Consider the following 22115-nt stretch of genomic DNA (forward strand, 5'->3'; position numbering starts at 1 on the left):
GATCACTTGGGCCCGCATTGTTGTTCCCTCAAACATACTACTTGTGTCATCGAAGTGCAAAGCCAGAAGTTTCACAATATCGATGAAGTCGATTTCTATCAACTATTTTGCTATGGCGGGGAAGTTGGTTGCATTCTTGAATTGACTTCAATTTTTCAGTAAAATTTTCCAACATGGATCTTTTCTCTTTCTTAGAAAATCTGTGATTTGACTGAAAATTTATCATTACCACATTATCATTTTTTTTCTTAATACTAGTTGAGAGAAATCCATACATTCATTTACACATCATCCACAAGTCTAATGGAAGCCTATTGCAGCCAGGGATGCGAAGCACCCTAAACCACTAATGATATTTTTTACCACATGGGGGAGACCCATGGATTATCAAGACCAGATTTCTGATGCCAGATACTACCTGATTTGAGCATTGGAGATGCATTTCTATGACAACTCACCAAGATTTGTACAAATTTCTTTTTTCTCATTGTGAAAAATATCTTCCGTATCTTCAGCGCCTTAGTCCTCAATGCAGTTTTTGCTTCAATGTGTAGACATATTAAGCTTATGAGGTTGATGGTATGAGTGAGACAGTGGATGTGGGTGTTGGGTAATGTGCCTTGGTTTATCCATAAAAAACATGATTCCATGGATGCGGAAGCGTGCTAATCGATTCATAATCGATCTTTAAAAGCATACATCAAATGTACCTTGTGGGGAACTTATTCCGCCCTTGACTTTGCCGCTCTGAGATCATTATGAAGCCGTCCACGTGTCCGGCCTCTAGAAGTATCCATGCGATCACTTTGCTCTTGGATCTCCACCTCGTTTTCTTCTACTCTTCTTGAAATCTTGAAGATCTTCTCACCATGAAGCCTTCTTGGTTGAGTGGAGAAAAGGGGGCTCTCAAATCTGGCTGGCCTGGGTGCTTAAAATGAGTGCCCCTACCCTATTTATATTTTAATCTAGTTTTTCTCAAAAACCCTACAAAGTAAATATATCCACCAATGCCCTTATGACCTTATGTGTGTGACCCTTTAGGCCCATGTATCATTTTAGTTAATAACTTTAGTGGCCCAATAACAAGTATTGGCCAACCTTATTAATTAACTATATCAACATATATATTAATTAACTAAGGATTGCTTTAACCCAATCGATAGGTTAAGTTTCCAGCCTGTGGGTCGCCAAGCTACACCTCGTGCTCTAGAAGATGTCGAGTAGTGTTTGAACTCTCTCATGTAACCTTTATCATCATCAGTTACCGTATATGTATAATCTATCATCCGCATGAGACTCTCGAATGACGTAGGGTATGGTTTATCCTTAAACCCTAATCCTTCATTCGATTAGTACTGATGTGTAACGGGAATCATTGGAGAACTCCTCCTCTAATATCCTCACTAACCTGGCCAGGGATTTGCTGCATCGTCTTCCTTGAGTCAATCTCCTCTTATACCGAGGGCGAATGATCCCGTCCTGACCACTCAATCATCTCTGTGAGCTTATTATTACATGCGTGCTATGACTTATTTGAATTCCATGATTAGAGGCTCGTAAGTCGTAGTCAAAATGTAGTCGTCAAATCACAAGATGTCCTTGGTGTCTCAGATTTGTGGATCACTTATACAACCATGACATGAATCAACTTGTTTGACGTTCAGGTATAATACCATTCAAGGATTCATGCGGATCAATTCAATGCACTATTTCTCTAAATAATGCCCACTATCTGTCCTTAGCGTCGCCACACTAATAACCACATGATCAGCTATACTTATTGTATTAGTAGGATTAGTTAGTGTTATTCTATCTGGATAATTTGATGTCCATCTGGACTATCCATCGAATAGGAATATATAGAATACATGGTTAAAGACTAGTGATCACTGTATTATGATCTCATCATAGTTCACTATAGTCATTGTAATGTATTCATGGACTTCATTATAAACATCACACTCTAATAACAATGAATATAATATTTTATTCAATGAACTTAAATAAAATGGTGGTGTGATTGGCTTGACGGCCACATAATATCGATCAGTGGGTACTTTAGATAATTATGTATTCACATAAATAAAAACTCCAAAATTATTTGTATCATCTTACCATTACTAAGTGCATTCTCTCTCCTGTTTTTAGAATGATATTCTAAATTTTGTGGGTTGTTTATATTTGAGGAATTTTCCTATATCAAATTTCTTAAAGGAAATAATTCAATTGGGGACCAATCATTAATTTATGAAAATGATTTTATTCACCAATCATTGATAAAAGGTGTGATTCTGACATAGAAAATTGTGATGACAAAGAGCCAATCAAGAACATTTTTTCATGCGCCACACACATGGAAGCTGGAAAGGGACTGACTTTCTCCAAAATAAGTGTGTGATGGATGTGTCAAATATCTGTCAGTACTAAAAAATATGGGATTTAAGTTTTCCATAAATGTGATGAGAATGAGGGATTTGTGTCAAAATTACAGAAAAAGTGGTGAAAAAATTTTCATTTACTTTAAAATTCAATCTTAAGAAATGTTTTCACGTGTAGAAAAAAGGGGATCACCATATAATTTAAATGAGGCTTATTTTTTAGAGAATCCAAGAGTGCAGTTTGTCATGTATTGCATTGCAATGATTGCTACATGGATCAGAGAAGAATCTTTGACAAATATGAGGATTATGATAGGGGGATCAATGAGGAAGCATAAAAAATAACTCATTACACTATGTCTGAATCTTGAAGTAGTTTTTTCTCTCTCCTCTTTGCATCCATACCCTAGATCTATCAATGGACCTCTTTATCCATTTTTTATTGAAGTTTCTTACACATTGGTGGGCTGAGTGAAGCGAAATGACCTTCATATCCATCAACTTTATCAGTCAAAATCATTGATTGGGGTTGGAATGAAAATACAGGTGGGGGGCTCTCCCACAAATGCAAATCACCCTGATCCAAACAGATTATAAGGATCTACAGTGAGTTCCTTTCACCTATGTTGTCATGTTCTTCTATACACCCATCTATCCATATCCAACTATATAAATCCACATACAGTTGTAATCCATAGATATCTCAACTTCTGTATTCTTATCTTACCATATTTTGTATCTCATAAAATATATCTTCTCATCCCCTGATAATTATTCTTTATGGAGATGGTCATTTCTTATCACTATTAAATAATTAGTTTATAAATTAAATGTATAAAATTTATTCATCAGCCCAATTATGAGCAGACCATTAATACTCCAGATCTGAGTTTATCATTGCCCAACGTGTGAAGGCTAGGGCCAAGTTAGATGTTTTACACTCCGAATATCTGCTATAACTCAACTAAATGTGAAATGACTCATATCTTCATGGGGCCATCGATCGAAGATGATATGATTGCTGATCATATCAAAATTTGATCAGGTATTATGTCTGTCCAAATTTTCTAGTTGAGACTGTCAAATAACAAGGTAAGTCACAATCCTAAGCCACATTGTTGTGCATCGATAAGCTAGAACACATGATTGGAGTGTCTATCTGGTCAACCATTCAATTAATCATATTGAAATATGAAACCTTAGATAGGTTATCCTTCAGTCTCTTTAATGATCTTCCCTGAATAATATTCATTTTTAAAAATATGAATTAGTTCAATAAATGAAGAAGAAATATTATAAATAAGAAAATATCAATTATATTAATCTTTCTTTGCTACAAAAAGATTAAAAAGATTAAAAGATTAAAAGATTAGATGAAATGATATTTTCACCTACTTTTTAAACTAATTATATTGGTCTGGAATTTCTGGTTTTCCCGAAAAGTGAGTAAAAAATTGAGATTTTTAATGGGTCTAGGAGAGTAAGGCCCATATTTAAATTTTATCAATGAAGATATGGTTGGATGCTATCTCAATATTGATTAAATGTCTACAATGTGGTGGATGGGACTAACAATCTGTACAACAACAATAAGGGAATTACCTCTATCATAATGATTGAGATGGGATATGGTGAAGAAATGTGTAGGCACCCAAAAGCTGTCCCATAGTCAGGGTCAATGAAGTCCAGAAGGAGATACATCTTTTCCACCCATCTAGCAGCTGAAAATTTATCTCCATTGACTAACTAGTAAATTTTCCTTTATCATAACTCCCCATTGATTGGTGAAAGGCAATAGCTTTCTATGGGAGTCTAAAGTTCGAGTAATCTTGAGTTAGAATAATGAGATATTTTTGCACAGTGACATTCCATATTTTCACATGGCTATAAAATTAAATTTTGTATTGCAGTCGGTGAGTAACATGTGACGATTACTCCTTGTGAAAACATACTTTGTTTCAATGACAAGCTTTTGTTCCGGCTTGTGGCATTGTATTTATCCATCTTATGTTCCCTTTAATCCTAATAAGAACTTTCACATGTTAGATCTCTTAAAAGCAAAAATTAATAGGCATTTGATATTTTCCCTCCATATGTATTCAACTTTTTACTGTATTCTTATCTTACCATGCGTTCTATTTTTAATAATCTGAGAAAACATTCCCATATGGGACTAAAAATTTTAAGCTAAGAGATGATCCGTACTCACTGGAGTTAGAGAAGCTACACACCAGAAGGCCTCCCGGGATTCTTGTTTAGTTGGTGTTTTGACTTCAATTCTACAGATCTGGGCTCATTTCTCAGAGTTTTGATGAATTAATCATTGCTCTTAAAAGTTCCAGTTTTAATGATTGATGTGATTTAAAAGATATTTACTGAAAGAAAACAAATTAAAAGTTTTTTTGTGATCAGAGCATGGAAATTTACTCTTCCTCATATTCCTGGATAAATATTTAACCTAGATTTTCCCTCATGTTTGTAAGTGGTAATCCTCAGCTGTTCAAGCACATGATAATTTAATAAACTCTTGTGATAACATGCAATAGAACCAGAGAAACATGGAAATTGAGAGATGGATGGATGTACAGATAGACAGATGGATGAAGAGAGAGAGATGGACATGTGGACCGATATTTATATATAAGTTAGGACTTTTTGACTGGGGCAAAGTAGTGAGAAATTGAGGAACCAGGCCGCTTAGCTGGATTTGTGCGCTTCGATGATTTTATCCATGTCTGCACTTCCTGCTGGATTTCCGGAGGAAGCTCCTTGACAATGGAGAGATCCACGTCTTCGACATTAAACCTCCATATTTCACGCTGTTGATCTACCTGGATTTCATGACTCGGAGATGTTCCCGCATCCTCATTCTTAAAACTCTCAGTTTCTTCATCCTTTGACCCAGAAGTCCCCCCATCCACTGAAATTTTTTCTAAGTTTCTGGATCAGATTTCATGCTGCTGGAAATCACATTCTTAAAAAAATACTACAGAGAACAAACCTGTTGGTGGGAAATGTTTGAGAAATCTTATCGGATGGAAATGTTCCAAAATAGAACAGACACCCTGCCCAGTAAGCGCGCGTTAGACCCCCGCATTAAATTCTCAAATAAGAAAATAAAATAACCAATATATCAGAGATCTTGTTTCTACAGAATGCGTGGAAATGGAGATCATAGAAAAAAGAAAGTTCTATGAGGGCAGACAGAACTCTAAATAGACCGATTAAGGCCCGAAGAAGACCTATTTAAGGAGGGATCTCACACGTGCAGGATAACAATATGTAGGGATCCTGTGTCCATTTATGAGTCAAATTGTGATAAATGGTAGAAGAACTATATATAGTTGATGAGACTTTTGATTTGGCAACGCCATCTTCCTATTTCATTCTCAGCCCATGATCTGCGAATGGGTATCAGGAACTAATAAGCAAGCCACACCCACCTCTTGCGACTCTCCCAGGAAAAATCTTCATGCTCGGGTATATCTACTACTTTTACAGGTACTTATCATTCGTATTTGAGGTGAATTTCTGGCTCAAATACTGAATGGTCAAAATACAGTACTAGTGGGAAGATGGTATCTATGAAAGTGATAGCCCTTAAACACCATTTTCATGAAGCAGAACAGAAAAAAAACAGCATCATGAGATTTGGGAATAAAGTCTTCAGGAAGACTTTGTTGGCAACACGAACTCGAGCACACACGCGGAGGATCTGCCTCCAAATTCACCTCATGCACTTCGAGTTTCAGAGTAAGATCAATATCGTCAGGGGCGAAAAAAAGAGATCTCATAATGGGATGATTGAAGGGGATGATCCAGAAGGCTGGATTTGTAAAGCAGAAGAGAATTTCCATCATAATCCTACGCTGGAGAAATCATACTAAATCAGGTCGTGATCAAGTTGGAAGGCCAAGCTCTGGATTGATAGTTGAGGATGAGTGATCGCTCTTCATTTAGATATGGAGACCTCAAAACAAAAAAGAAAAGTTTTCCAGGACAAGGTTTGGAGCTAGGCTTGCTGACTCTCGTGAGTTGTCTTATATGAGGCTGAAACTGCCATCATTATTGTCATTTTATCTACAGATGAATGAAGATGACCATGATGACTCATCATCACCCCTAGTATCTGAAAGAGAAAAAATGGAGAAAGTGACAAGAAAATGATGATGAGTCATCATCGTCATCTGTCAATGGTTTGTAGGTGTGGAAGATGATGATGAAAAACTTGTCATGGTCATCACAGTGAAAATGATTGACGAGGATCATCATGAGTAATTATCCTCCTCCCATTGTCATCTGATGTCACAGAATACTCTAATTTGAAACAGAGAATCTATGCACTGATTCAAAGCTGAATTTAAATGGTTCTTAGTTTTTTATCTCTGTCGAAACCTGCTGGAAGAGAACCATAACGGAAGGTCGCTGAAGAATCCAGTAGGAAAGATATACCAGAGAGAGAGAGAAGAGAAAATGCACAAGTGATAGAGACAGATCCGAGAAAATGACTCAGGGTCCCTCTAGCCGCCCAGGGAGTTTGTGAGAGATGGTGAATTGAATAAATACCAAAAGTCACTGTTACGATGAAGGTTTCCAATCCTAAGTTGGGGTAGGAAGCTCAAACATAATTTGCATAGAATCCCTTAAGCTTCTGCACTCCCTCACAAACTGACGAACATTTTGTTCGAAGCTTTAAGAAGAGAGTTTCCAGTGAAGAATGGATACCTCAGGATAATCTCCAGAAGAAGCCAGTGGTAATGAAAGGCAGATATTAGAAATCCCACCAAGATTGAAGCATCAAAAAGATGTGACCAAGAATAAGTTACCCAAAGAAATTTGCCGAAGAAACCAAATTACTGAAAGAACAAAAGTGGCTGCAGCTGCCACAATTCGCAAGTGAAATTTGTCACAGATCACCACAGGCTGTGGTGACTGAAGTTGGCGGCAGATGGTGGAGGGAACGAAGCAAAAGTCTGGCTGAACTACTGATGATGTGGCCGAGATGAAGACATGCGGTAGATGCAGACATGGCGGATATGCTGATCTGGAGAAAGGTGTGGCACAGATGCCTATGTGGAAATAAGCTGATGTGGCATGGAAGTTGATGTGGCTGAGATGCTAATGTGGAGATAATGCACGGACATGACGAAGGTACACTGACGTGCTGAAAGTGCACTGGCGTTATGGTGCACTGACGTTATGAAGGTACTCTGACGTTATGAAGGTGCGCTGACATTATGAAGGTGCACTGACGTTATGAAGGTACACTGATGTTATGAAGGTGCGCTGACATTATGAAGGTGCACTGACGTTATGAAGGTACGCTGACGTTATGAAGGTGCGCTGACATTATGAAGGTGCACTGACGTTATGAAGGTACACTGACCTTATGAAGGTGCACTGACGTTATGAAGGTGCACTGACGTTATGAAGGTACACTGACGTTATGAAGGTAAACTGACGTTATGAAGGTACACTGATGCTATAAAGGTGCACTGACGTGCAGACGAAATAGAAATGAAGCAGATAAAATAGTGCAAGGGTCCTTCCTGCTACTGAAGGGCTCACTGCACAAGCCCAACAGTGTTTATAATTCTATCTATCTCAGCTCCCAGAGCGAGGCCATCTTCCATCGCCCCGACTCCAAATCTTCATGTCACTTCCTCACATAATCCTTAATGCCAAATTGGTCAAGGTATTGTCATGAATGAAATCCCCAGACGGAAAACATCCTTTACGCATGTGATTTAGACTAACTGAAGCTCATACTTCATAGAATGAAATCACCTGAAAGAAGGTTTAATGAAAAATTATATCGAAGATATCTTAACCTGTACCAAGTGCTGGAAAGCATGGGACCAGTGGCATACATTTGGTTTCTAACTGCATGTGACTATTACACAATATCTTCCATATATCTCAAATAAGGAATACACATAACATTACGTGTGATCTTAAAAATGAAGAAATAGCCATTTAATTTTAAAAAAATAAGAGGATTTGGCATACTGACTGAAACTGGAGAATATATTTTAGTACACGTTTGTGGCATCCAAATTATGGCACCAACAGCCAAATAACCACAAAAGGAAAGAATAAATGGAAAATATATCTTTCTATTCCATTCTCCAAGAAAACAAACTAAATTAAGGAAATTAAAAAATAATCAAATAAATCATATACTTGACGAAACCTACCGAATAGGATCATCTCTTTTTTTCTTAGAGATACTTCACAACGTTGATAAGTATTATGCTATAAATTGTAAAGATTTCTATGATTTCAAACTTAATACCTTCTCTCTGTTTACAGTAGAACACTTATTAGTTTGATGAGTCATCCCGGGCGAATGGCAACCATTGTTCTCTTCGCCGAAATGGTTTACTGGCTGCAGGTCGCTTGCTTCGGAAAGGTGATCTCCTGAAATCTCTGAGCATTTCTCAGCACAGGATTGAAATTATTTTGTGAAAAGAGTAGGATTCTCTATCAGTAATTTTGAATCCACGGCAACTACAGTCCAATGACTAGCTAAAATGAACAAAATAGCAGCGTATACCTGACGATGAGATGGAAGTTGTGTCTTCACCATACACATCACATACTTCACTTGTTTGGGAATACGATTGCTGCTTTTCGCCAAAGTATTTCACAATTGAATTTGTTCCCTTTATACACAGTAAACAACTGCCAGTGTTAGCAAAAGGCGAAGCCATGGAAACCATAGTGCAATCATTTTAATAAAACAGTAATTTTTCAGGGCAGCGTATTTTCTGGAATTCCAATGAATTCACAATGAATCACAAATTCCATGAAAAATGCATGAGTTAAATCATAAACTCACATGAGTTGAAGAAAAATGCATTGAGAACAAAAGTAATGGAGGTCTCCAGGTACGGTGATTATCTCCTTTCTATGTTATTTCTTCTTTGGTTTCCAATCTCGTGATGAAAGTAAAGAGTACATAGTAGATGAAAATCTTCCAGAGTCATTCAAGGTAAGAGAGGAGGGTATTCTACTTGGAGGTACCAGGCGACGCCACATCAGTTTCTACCTTAACCTTCTAGTGGCCCATGATACCGGTTTTCCAAGCGAAATAATGAAATAGAAGTTGAAACATGAAATCTTAAGCTCGTTTAGTATCTCCATTCCATTTAACTAAGGATCCACTCCATCTATATGGTTTTGGCAAGACAATAAAGGTAAATAGGACGATTCAGAAGGCAATTGTATTACATAAAGGTATATCTAACATACAAATGGAAAATATGATACAACAGAGAACAAAACAATAACATGAATTTCATATATGAAATGGATCTGTCTTCTGAAAACCATCCTTATGAAACAGGTAACAGTAGCCCCTTGATGAGGATATCAGCAACATGATCAGTAGTCCCCACAATTGACAAGTAATAATGCCAGCTTCCACCTTTCTTTGACAAAGAGCTGATAAACCTCTACATCAATAGTCTGGTCATGTTGAGAGTAGTTTTCAAAGGATCTGTCATTTGGTTTTCAGGAAGCATATTTCCTATTCTGGAGTCTCACAAGGATTACAAAACCAATGTCAGGGTGAGGGTGATTAAGGTATTAATTTACCGATCACTCTTGCAAAAGAGTTTTGATCCACTGTCTTCATTGCCTGGTTCAAGATATAAAATGTACACTAAGTATTGATTGCCCTTAATGCTTTGCATAGGACAATGAAAGGAACCTGAAGATTTCACGCTTGAAATAGAGGAATAGACTGGTCTATTTGAAGGATGAAGCAAATGTAAGGCTGATGGTGGATGCTTTGTAGCTGGTGGGAAGTGATGAATGACTTGAAGAGTTTAAATTTCTCCATTTTTTCGGGACGACAAGCTTTTGTGTTGATGAAAAAGATGTTTCCTTTGTATGCTAAAACACAATATTTCAAAATGGGTTAGTCAATTACGTCAATTTGCGAAACATTAGAGGGCATCATCTAGTGGAAATGGGGAGAGTCTGACTCTGTTATCTCTAGTTCATGTGGATGTATGGGACCTTCGTCCATAACATCCCTTGCAGGTGCAAGGTGGTTTCTGTTAGATTTAAGGGCTTATGAACCATGCTAAATGCTATAGTTGATAACAAGGGTGCCACTTTTCATCTTTAAGCAGGATGTTATGCTCCAACACTCCCCCACAAAACCTGTCGCCAGCCTATTTATGGCCCAAGCATGCAGTGAGTTGCTTCTGGGACTTGAACCTGCAACCTGGACCAGCTACCATGTAAGATTCTAGTGGTAACCAACTGTGCTAAATGCTATTGTTGATAGCAAGGATGGCCCTTTTCATCTTTTGGCAGAATGCTTTTCTTCAACAGTTTCTTATCTGAGTGGATGATTTTACATGCTTAACTTGGGTACACTTACTTAAACATATTTTAGAGGTGATAAAAGAAATACAGGATTTTGTGCCAGGAAGAAGAATCAATTTGATGTCTGAGAAGAAGTTTCAATCCGATGGTGCAAAAGATTTCTTGAAAGAAAAAACTAAACTATTATTTCTTGGCGCATTGAATACTGCAAGAGTCATCTGTTACAATACCTTGGATTACGTATGAGAGAAATAAGAAAGGAGGACAGAGAGAAGATAATGCGAATGAATCTGCATGTGGGACCGCACTTGGGTCCACACGTGTGGAGCCAATATAGTCCAAGGTCGTAACTGCCCAGATTAGGAGCTAACTGCCCCGGTTAGGAGCAAGGACTTCTGGGTCCTACATAAAGAAGCCCCTTCTGGAAGGGAGGGGATCTGTCATTCGGGGAAGAACTTGGAGATCGGGAGGCGTTGCTGAGTGTTAATGGCCTTGCTACCTCCTTAAAAGCTGTCGGCGAGCCTAGCAGAGATTAGGGTTTTTGGCGAGAGACAGTTTCGAAGAACATAAAATCGCCTACTTCATTCTTAGTTCTTCCCATACTTATGAGATTACAATTGGGCCTATTGGATTACGACTAACTAGAGGGGTAAATAAGGAAGAACGAAAGATAAAGATACAAATGACATAAATAACAAGAAATAGAAACTGGAAGCACTTCTGATTAACACTGAGCTCAAGCAGCATCTGGCTGGAGAGTTCGTGACAGCGCTATGGGTCCGAAGATTTTCCTCTGTCTGAAGAATTGCCATTTATGCAACTCTCATTGTGAGTAAATTCTTTCTTTTTCAAGAATTCGTTTCTTGAGTGAGTTGGAACTCTATCATCATCATGCAACAAATACTGCCAACTCTCTTCTTCAGTTGACTTCAGTTGTAACAAGCAATGGTAGGCCTCATGGGGCTTGTGACCTGGTGCTTGAAGTTTGCCCAGCTTTGGAAGCCCATCTGATCATCAATGTAGCAGAACCAGGAGGACGCCATCCTGTCCAAATAGGTTCAAAGGGATCCGTTTAGCTGTCTGCAGAGCATACATGGATGTATTGCTACATGCGGTGCTGCCAACCTCGTGATGACCACTGAAGAAGACTGGAAGGTCAGCTATACAATGGTGGGGTCCCAAGTGTGGGTGACCGGTACATCCCCAGAGGATGCGACCAAGGATTCCTTGAGGCTGATATGGTTGGTGACGAGCTCCCGCTACCAACAAGGGCTCCATAAAGCTAGGGGCTCGTGGATGAGGTCCCATGCGGAGGGCAGGTATCATGGCGGCCGCTGGTCGTTGCTGGGCCTCAGTGGTGTGCCTACAGATCAGCATTCCTGGCTTTCTGGGATGATTGGGACTGGCGGACAGGGACTCATCAAGGCTCGGACAGCATCGATTGTCTGATCTGGTCCCACAAGGGCCCATGACAGTTAGCCTGGCTAAAACGGCCCAGCATGGGTCCCTATTGGATCGGTCGCAGGGGAATATCCCATGGTCAGCCCAGGCACCAAATACAGTCCCTCTCTCCTCTACAATCTCCTTTCCTCATCATCATCTCTACCTCACCGCATCTTCAGCCGGGTCGTCCATGGTCAATCCCTGCCTCATCGTATGATCTCCCCTTGGTTCATTCCCATTTCTCCTTTCTACCCCATGAACCTCCCCGCCGTCCAATATGAAACTAGATTCCAGGTTCGTATCACCCTCTTAAAACAGGCCCTGGTTGAGGGCAGACTAGGGAGGGAAACTCTTGAAAGGCCAATTTACCTCATCACCTAATTTGGGCAGGCCCATGAGGACCCAAAGCAGGCCGGTTGTGGAAAAAAACCCACATCCGGGCCGTTTTCTGGGCTGCCCACTTGAAATGGGCCTTCAAGATAGCAGATCGGGCCAGGCAGGAGTTGGAAACCCATGTCCGGCCCAACACACCCCCTCCTTGTGATTGGACTCACTAGTGGGCCTTCTCATGGCAGGATGGGAAGGGGTAGCCCTCTATCTGGGGCCCTCTCACCTTACAGCAGACGCCCTGGTTGAGGGTTTCCCAGGGCCACTCAATGGCGGCAATTGCCGGTGCCTCGTTGCCAGGGAGGGCCTCTGCAGGCGGAGGTTCGGGCAGCAGTGGCTCCGCCAGAAGAGCCAGTGGACGCATGGCCGTGGCCAACCTCAGCTGGGCCGAGAAGGTGGAAACCTGCTGGCTGGAGATGGCGGCCACCAGTGCCTTGAGCTGCATTCCTTCAAAGAGGATTGTAACTTACGAATTGAGGCAGTCCCTTGTATTGTCAGAAAAATATCATTTTATGGAGATATCAAACTGTGTATGAGTCATTTCATAGTATACCTGCATAATCCTGGTCACTTAAGATTTTTTCTTCAGTAAATGCACCCGACTATATCTAGTACATTCATCCACAAATACAAAAAAACAGCGCGCCCCAGACAAGCTCAGTCCAGGTACTGGCCCCTACACATCACTATTTATGCAGTAGAAAGGAATCAAAGTACAAGCACTGTCACTATTTAAAGATGTTATCGTGTGTTTGGCCAACTGACAGGCTGGACACACTAAAGTTTGGACATTAAGCAAACAGAGAAGGAAATAGTCACCAAAGAACGTCAAGAGGTTGATGGGCTAGTCGGCTGTGACAAAGTAGAATTCTCTATCTCCTACTCTTTCGGTTCTCCGGGCTCCCTAGCTGACTCACTTCTGCAAGGCATTTGGGATCTCCATTCTCGAGCAGAAGTTCATCCTCACTCCTGGGAGATGTAATCTTCTTCTCCATTTTGTCATATAAGAAGCTGTGGGTATCATTTGGAACAAAGGAGCAGCCAATGTCAGACACTAACTTCTGAGGTCAGATCTAATTAACTTTTAAAAACAGTACATGCAGGAAGTCTCACAGAATACTCAGTACATCAAGGTCAATATCCTCGACACCGGCAACTAGAGCTCCTCTGTCAGCAGTAATGACTCTTTTATTCCTCCCACTTTGAACATAAAAATATAATTTATGATTGCACACATCCGACTAGTAACAAAGGTAATGAGAAGATGAGTGCACTCATCAGAATGGACAAGAGAGGTAGAGCCTACCATGCTCCTTAGTTGTGCCACCTCTGCCTTCAGTTTCTTTGGTTCAGTCAGCTGTGGGATAGGGATTGCCTCCCTTTGGCTGGTCTGAGTCGAGCTGCCATCTGATTCTTGAGATTTTTTCACATACACCTTGCGCTGGTCCCCTTGCATAGAAGGGTATCCATGGAGCTCATAACAAGTCTCCTTGATGGGATGATTATGTTTTCAGTAGGTGCAATACAGGCTATCCTTGGAATCTCCCTTTAACCCAGAATTCTTTTCCTTCTCCTTCGACAATCCCTGTCTTTGAGCAGCTGTGTCGTTTTGCCCCCTTCTCTCTCTCTGTCAGTGGAACTGTCTGCTACGCGGAGGCCTTGACTGGCAAAATGGTGAGTCTTGCCTATGGGTTGTCCTCCACCTAGATGACCATAGCGAATTAGTGCCTGCTCTCAGGAGGTGTGGTTTTACTACGAGGAAGGAGTTCTGTTACCAGGTCAGCCACGCACCAGCAGCGGTGTTCAAGTCGGTAGCCAACACTGTGTTACATGTTCAGGACTGATATAAAAAGCAGTACACAAAAGGCTGGGCCCATTAGGAGATGAGTGGGTCCAGACAAGGAAAGAGAACTTATAGTTCAATACCATTTACAAATTAAGAAGAGAAAGATACATAAACGACAATATCAAACACTATTCGATGACAATTTAATCAAGTGTTTATAACGAGACATTACATGTAAGAGACATTCAAATGTCATTAACCAGCAGCATTGACTACTCGAATCATGGACCACTCGATTCCAGGACTTGTTATTTGGGTCAGAATGATATAACATCAGAAAGGCTGCTGACCGATTATTGTGTGAAATTCCATCAAATAGACAAACTTACAGTGGGTACAGGAAATATTTTACTAGCTGACACTGAAAGTGATGTTACTGCCCATTCTGAACTTTGTAAATCTAAGAATTCGCGAAGCCCAGATTCAAAAAGTTTCCAAGCATCCTCTTGAATTTTTGCTGTCCCGTATCTCAGTGGGCACGACTTAGAGGGAAATTTTCTTTTTGTCAGGGCCCCTTGAGCCTAAAATGTAACAAAAAGTAGATTGTCAATTACACATAAACACTGAATGATCAGGCAAGAGAAAAAAAAGGAAAAATATTGGAGACAATGTTTAAAACCTTAGATCCATCTGCGTGGATGATAAGTGTATGTGCAAGCCTTTTATTTTTGTCAAGATCAGCCTGTAGTCTTTCGCTGAGCTCCTCACAAAGCCCATTCAACCAATGTTTGACCTGAATAAAAAATGTTGTGTATCATAATAACAACCCAGATTCTAATACCATAGGGTTCCTGTTTAAAAGCTGTATGTAGAAAACTGACTCAGGATACACAAAAATAGGAAATCTAAATATGGTTAAGTCCATATGCAGACAGATCACACTCTAAATCAGTGGTAACACAGTTGTCTGAATAACATCAATGAAGAATATAAAACTTCTGAAAGGAACACGGTGCCATCTTATAGAATGAAGTAGAAGATTGAAAGTATTGTAATAGATATCTGATGAAAAACTAAGATTAATGAAACAGGAAATTACAACGGAGAGGGATTTCAACGCTTGCTGGCCTGGAAATGTCTTGCCACATCCATGGCTTTTAGGAAGTAGACGACCTTCTACTTCATCCCCATTAATGCCACGTGCTATATTCCACAACCATGCACTAGCAAAAAAGATAAGAGAAAAAACATCAATCTAAATATTGGACTATTAAGAAGTGAAGAATTTTTTTGGTGACTTTGCAGTTTCATTGAGTCCTAAAGGCATTCAATGCATAGAAAACAATATAAAATAAATCAATGTCATGATATACACATAAATATCAGTAGAAACATGTCTTCTCCTCTTCCAACGTAACATTTATTTATAACTTCACTCAGAAAAACAGTTGAAGTGCAACATACTGATTAACAATGAAAAGTGATGCGTTTGCTATCAGTTATAGTGATACGAAGCTGGATCTAGGCTCGTATCGGAAGGACGGTAGAGGAAAAGGAGAGGTAGAATTTCCCGGGGGTGGAGAGGTGAAACGAGAAGGATCCGAGGGAAGGCCAAGCAGAGGGGGTAGGGATCAGCTGGGGACGAGCCGCCTGAAAACGCGGTGAGGTAGAGACGATCTTGAGAACGGGGATCGTAGAGGGAGAGGGGGAGGCCAGACCTAGATGTGGAGAGGGGAGACAAGAATACTTCTTTCTTCTTCTTCTTGGCTGCCCTCCGAAAGGGAAGACATCCTAATTTAAAGGAAATACAATAACTGCCAAATTACTAAAACGCCACTGTGGGCTAACATGACGAAAAAAATGCCCCTAGGATCCTATCATATAGCTTTTAGCACAGTCAGAAAGCTCTTGAATCCAACATGGTATCTGAGCCAGGAGGCACGTTCAAATCTTAGAAGTGACACACTGCACTCTTGGGCCATAAATAGGCCAATGGCAGGTGTTGTGGAGGAGCGTTGTGTTATGGCCCCCATGAAACAATATGCAAGGAAGAAACTACAAAGAAAATATAGAAGGGGGAGTGTCACGTGCAGTAGCACGTGACAATTAAAGAAATCGTAACTAACTTCCTGTGTGGACGGGAAGTATAAATAAAGAGGAAAATGAATAAAGATGGGGGATTTTCCTGACATTGAGAGGGATACGCAAGGGAGCTCTGCTGCATTCGGTGGGAGCTCTGCATGTGGAGTTTCAAGGAGGGGGATTCTCTGGCAATCGGGAAGCATCGGAGGATTATTCGTCCGGGCGGAGATATAAGGGCGAATCAAGTAAGAATTTATTCTTGAAAAACTATTTTGGACCTTTGGGTTGATTTTTTTTTTTGAACTAAAACAAAGGATGAACACCCGACGAATCGGTGAACCTCCCGTCAAGACCTCACAGGCCCATTACATGCTAGATAGTCATCATCAAAAACCTCCCTTCACTTCCCGTCGCTTGCAAGGACCATGCTGCCTTAAGTTCTTCTGCTTCATGTATAGCTCCATCGGTAGAAGCCCTTCTTCCTCTGAACACCACCTTGTTTCTATGTAGCCAGATGGCCCACAACACGGCAAGTGCTCGACCCCCTTCCCTGTTTCTTCTTCCCACAAAATGCCGTGCCGAGTCCCAAAAAGCCTGTTCAGATGTCACCTTCAACCTTGAGAGTAGCTGGCTGGCCCAAACTGTGCGAGCAAAGGAGCATTCAAAGAAAAGATGATTGCAATCTTCTTCCCCATTCAGACACAACGTGCATTGCGATGAAGTATCAGGGTAGAACTTTTTGCGGAGGACTTTTGTCATTAATCTTTTCCTTGCTAGCAGCCACCCAAAAAACCGCACCTTCAATGAAGCTTTTTGACTCCATATGAACCTGCATGCACTGACCAGTGTCGTGTCTTCCTCTTGTCCTTCTCGAATCATCGTATAAGCCTTATGAACCGAGAAGGGGCCATTTGTCCATGTCCAACTATCTCGTTCTCCATCTTCGGGCCGTGGCTGTAATAGCGATTGTTGCAGGTCCATGTAATCCGTCACATGCTGGTCAGATAGGGCTCCTTGTATGATCGGGTTCCACACGCCCTCCCAACAGTCTCGCACGTGGGCATTCTGATCCTGGACCAATGCATATAGTCGGGGGAATACCTCACCAAGGATGCCCCGTGGCGACCATAGGTCTCTCCAGAATTGGAATGTCTTCCCATCGCCTAACTTGGCCGAGAAAAAACCTTGCACTCTAGGAAACACCTGTCTCAGCCCTTGCCAGAATGGCGATGCTCCGTGATACATCTCTGCTTTTCTGTCCCAATTCAGACCATTACCATAGATATCACGCAATAGCTTGACGACCAGATCCTCCCGTGGATTCATAATTCTCTCCACCCATTTGGTTAGTAATGCCGTGTTCATGCTTTGCATGTGTAGGACCCCCAGACCTCCAACCTTAATTGGGCGGCAAACTTGATCCCATGCCACCATCGCCAAGCCCCTTCTTTGTTCTGGCCCAGATCCTCTCCATAGAAAACGCCTCATCAATTCTTCTATTCTCTTCCCGACTCCAATGGGCATCTTGAATACAGAGAGATAGAAAATTGGAATGGTTGATAAAACTGACCTCAATAGCACCAATCCTCCCCCTCTAGATAATACCTTTGCTTGCCATCCCTCCAGTCGTCGTTCCACCTTCTCGATGACCGGTTGCCAGTCAGTTTTCGTCATCCTCCCCTTTGTTAGTGGTAGGCCCAGATATCTCATCAGAAGCCTCCCGATTGGTGTTCTCAGAATTTCCCCTTTGTTAGTGGTAGGCCCAGATATCTCATGGGAAGCCTCCCGATTGGACCTTTGGGTTGATATCATTGGTATCAGAGCCACAATTCTGGCATACAATGGCGGTCAAGAATTTAGAAACGAGGGTGGAACTCATGGAGGAGTTCACCGAGATGAAAAGAGGAATCCAAGGATTCGAAGAAAGGATAGAAGAGAATATACAAAAGGCAGGAGACAATAACCAAGCAAGTATGGAGATATTATTCGGTGCCTTATCAGTGCAACTCTCAGAAATCAAAGCACAAGGACAGGCCAAAGGAAAAGGGAAAATCAGCCAACAAAGAGGAGAATCATCAGAAAATACCGAGATGACGAGGACTAATGAAGAGCTAAAAGCAACGGCAGCGAAGTCAAAGAAAAGGAATGAGGAATGTGTGTGGGAAGCGGAAAATATTTCAGCCAGTATAATCCACAAATTAGAAGTGTCAAGACATGATAGATCATCCCAGAAGCTCAGAACAAGGAACGCCATATCAGGCCCGTCAGGCCCATTATCGGATTCTCTAGCTTTCCCTCTTTTACCTAATAACGGCTAGAAAAATAGCCGTTAATCTAGCCGTTGGAGGCATGTATAAGAACGGGATACTCATCGTCTGTTGAAGTAATGTTTTTCGTGTAATTACAAGTAGTTCTGTTTCTTCTTCTAACTCTCAGTCCCAGATCCATAGTTAACATGGTATCAGAGCCTGGTTACAGGACTGCCTAAGGAATCAGAAGGATCGTTTTTCGTTGTCGGCAAGGTCATCCTTCGGGAGGACCGATCATTCTATTCGTCAGGAAGATCGATTATTTTGCCGGTCGGAGGAATCTCTATTATTCGGCAAGAGAACTCATCTGAAGAATCCTCGGTGGGAAGACATCTGAAGCCATCGGACGACGAGGGCTCGATAGTCTTCGATCTCCGTGGGAGAAATCGTCGCTCGGAGCTCCTCGGTGGGAAGACATCTGAAGCCATCGGACGACGAGGGCTCGATAGTCTTCAATCGACGGCCTCAGTACTCGATAACCTCAGTATATGAGGTAGGTCTTCGATACCTGTCCAAGAATCGTCGGGATAAGGACTGTCGGGAGGATCTATTGGGCTTGCAATGAAGTCGTCAACTTCTTATCTATCTGTGGTTGAGATCTGTTCAACGAGACTATGGCAGAAGTTTCAGTCAAACCTCAGACTCCAGCAGGACCCGCTACCCTTGCTGGAAGTCAACTGGTTGTCCCAGATAGGTGGTTGACCCATCTCCCCGTCCTTGTCAAGTGCAACATATTCAATGGAAGCAATCTTCTCCTCTGGTCAAGAACTATTCAAGCGGCATTGAAGCCGAGGAAACTTATTCATCTCTTGACAGAAAATTTTCCAGATGAGACGCACCCAGATTATCAGAAGTTTGTCATGGAAGAAGAGTTTGTGTTTGGGTGGCTTCTGGATTCACTATCGGCGGAGCAGCTTACCACATATACGTCTTATGAAACATCAAAAACACTATGGGAGGCTGTTCATCGCAATCACTCCAAGAAAAACGACAAGAGTAAGATAATCAACCTTATTATCCAAGCCTACACGCTCAGACAGGGGGATATGGACGTCCTCACTTATTCAAACAAGTTGAGGGAAATTCACAATGAATTTGATCACTGTCGACCTCCCTCCACCGATCCAGTCGCCCGAGCCCATGAAGCCACAAATCGATTATGTCAATTTCTGCAAGGCCTTAGACCAGAATTTGAGCTCATCAGAAGCCAACTTTATAACCGTGAAGATGAACCCACATTTGACGAAGCTGTATCTAAGGCCATGCAGGAAGAGAGCCGTCTAAATGCCAATAAGGCAAACATCGAAAGCACTGCGTGTGCAGCCAAAAGCCAGACTCACCAAAAAGGTGACTCTGAGAAGCAAAACAGGGAAGACATTTTCTGCAATTATTGCAAAAAGAGGGGGCATACAAAAGACAAATGTTGGAAGCTGCAAGGCAAGCCTCCACACATAGCTCGAGCCCACCTGTCACAACAAGGGTCTAACAATGATCTTCCCTCAGCCCAAGATTTCCAGAAGATGATGCACGAGCTACAGAGCCTTAAAACTTTCATCAACTCTGGAGCAATCATAGGGTCAACTTCAATGGCAGACTCTGGTAAAAAAGATTTATTTGACAGTATTGCTTTACTTACTCAGGATCCATCTAATGCATGGATCCTAGACTCAGGTGCAACTGATCACATGTCATCTAAGAAAGAATTCTTCATGACATATGAAAAGCTCCACCAAGATAAGTATGTTCAAACTGCCGATGGCACATTACTACCTGTAATGGGATGGGGCAGTTTAAACATAGAACCTATTGGAGAATTAAAAAATGTGCTACATGTGCCCAAGTTATTTGTTAGTTTAATTTCAGTACAGAAAATTGCTAAGAGTAAAGAATACAATATCCTATTTGATAACCTTGATGCTTACTTATGTAATAAGGAGCACGGGTGGAAGACTGGACTAGCTAAGGTGCACCAGGGACTCTACTACCTACCCTGGCAGAACTCAAGATCACCAAGAGGAGAGTCATCAAGGGTGGCCATAGTAAAAGGACCACCCGATGAAGTCATTATGGAGACACATCAGCGAATGGGCCACCCATCTTTTCATTTACTCAAGCACATGTACCCGAACATGTTTAAAGATATTTTGGTTGAACATTTGAATTGTGAAGCATGTCATTTGGGGAAATTTAAGAGAGGGACGTACCCTCCAAGTACTACTAGAATGGGAAAACCCTTCCAGATGATCCATTGTGATATTTGGGGTCCGTCTTCCCAAATAGACATACTAGGACACCGATACTTCCTAATATGCATAGATGATTATAGTAGGTACAGTTGGATTTTCTTGATGAAAAGCAAGCATGAAACAACCAAGAACTAAAAGGATTTGTGCTCCCTTATTAAGAGACAGTTTGGAGATCCCGTACAAGGACTAAGAACCGACAACGCAAAGGACTTTATGAATCATGAACTCATGGATTATTTTAGGAATGAAGGCATTAGGCATGAGACTTCATGCCCATATACCCCTCAACAAAACGGGGTAGCAGAAAGGAAGATAGGAGACATAGTGGATAAGGGAAGAACCTTGTTGATACAAGGAAATGTACCCATCAACCTGTGGGGTTTTTCAGTTATGACGTCTGTACACCTGATAAATCGACTCCCATCGATAGGCCTTAATCTGAAAAGTCCCCTAGAATTACTAGAGACATATTATCCAAGTGTAAGACTGAAAACTGGACTACCTCCCAAAATTTTTGGATGTGTTGGATATGTGTATAATATTACACATAAGCAGAACAAGTGGTCAACAAAGGGGTTAAAGTGTGTCTTCTTGGGTTATTCGATTACACAAAAGGGATATAAATTTTATCACCCCATAACTCGGAAATACATGGTAACGAAAGATGCAGTATTTGATGAGAAAGTGTTTTACTATAAACCTCAAGGGCATGAATCTCATCAAAATTTATCAAGTTTACTAAACCTTGAGCACTCAACTGACACCCAGCACTCAAAAGCAGATCAAAGGGACTACTACCAAGAAGGAACTCGACTGCTAGACAATGCAGTCGACTTAAATAGTCAAGGCCCCCAATATGGACTTGACCAAGAACAAGAACCTGATGTAACCGAAATGAATGGGGAGCAGGGGGAGAAGTCTCAGATGTCCCCATATCCAAAGTATTATCAGAGAAAGAAAAAGAATAAGGAAAGAACACAAGAGCTATCCCAAGAAGGGGGAGAATTATCAAGCAAAGGGCAACAAGAAAATGCTGGGGATTCAACAGACCAAAACGATGAAGCAATGCACTGGCCAATAGCCCTAAGAAAAGGCATAAGGAAATGTACAAAACAACTGCTATATCCTATGGCAAACTGCCTCA

At 41.2% G+C, this 22115-nt stretch overlaps 1 protein-coding gene across 3 annotated transcripts in view; it reads right to left on the minus strand.

Annotated features, from left to right (window-relative positions):
• Positions 1 to 4981: 4981 nt before the first annotated feature.
• The window catches only part of POLH (Y-family DNA polymerase H), a 31683-nt gene continuing 14549 nt past the window's right edge, over positions 4982 to 22115 (minus strand). For 2 of the 3 annotated variants that reach the window (XM_078572559.1, XM_078572561.1), the window contains exons 8-14: positions 15434 to 15557; positions 15014 to 15127; positions 14724 to 14915; positions 8935 to 9043; positions 8674 to 8807; positions 5380 to 5443; positions 4982 to 5298 (exon numbers count right to left, since the gene is read on the minus strand). In XM_078572559.1, the coding sequence (XP_078428685.1) occupies positions 5024 to 5298; positions 5380 to 5443; positions 8674 to 8807; positions 8935 to 9043; positions 14724 to 14915; positions 15014 to 15127; positions 15434 to 15557 (1012 nt within the window). In that variant the 3' untranslated portion in view covers positions 4982 to 5023. The remainder of the gene's footprint in view (positions 5299 to 5379; positions 5444 to 8673; positions 8808 to 8934; positions 9044 to 14723; positions 14916 to 15013; positions 15128 to 15433; positions 15558 to 22115) is intronic. The other variant, XM_078572560.1, reaches the window with a different exon arrangement.

The sequence above is a fragment of the Wolffia australiana genome, chromosome 3, assembly GCF_029677425.1.
Source record: "Wolffia australiana isolate 7733 chromosome 3, ASM2967742v1".
NCBI classification, from domain to species: domain Eukaryota; kingdom Viridiplantae; phylum Streptophyta; class Magnoliopsida; order Alismatales; family Araceae; genus Wolffia; species Wolffia australiana.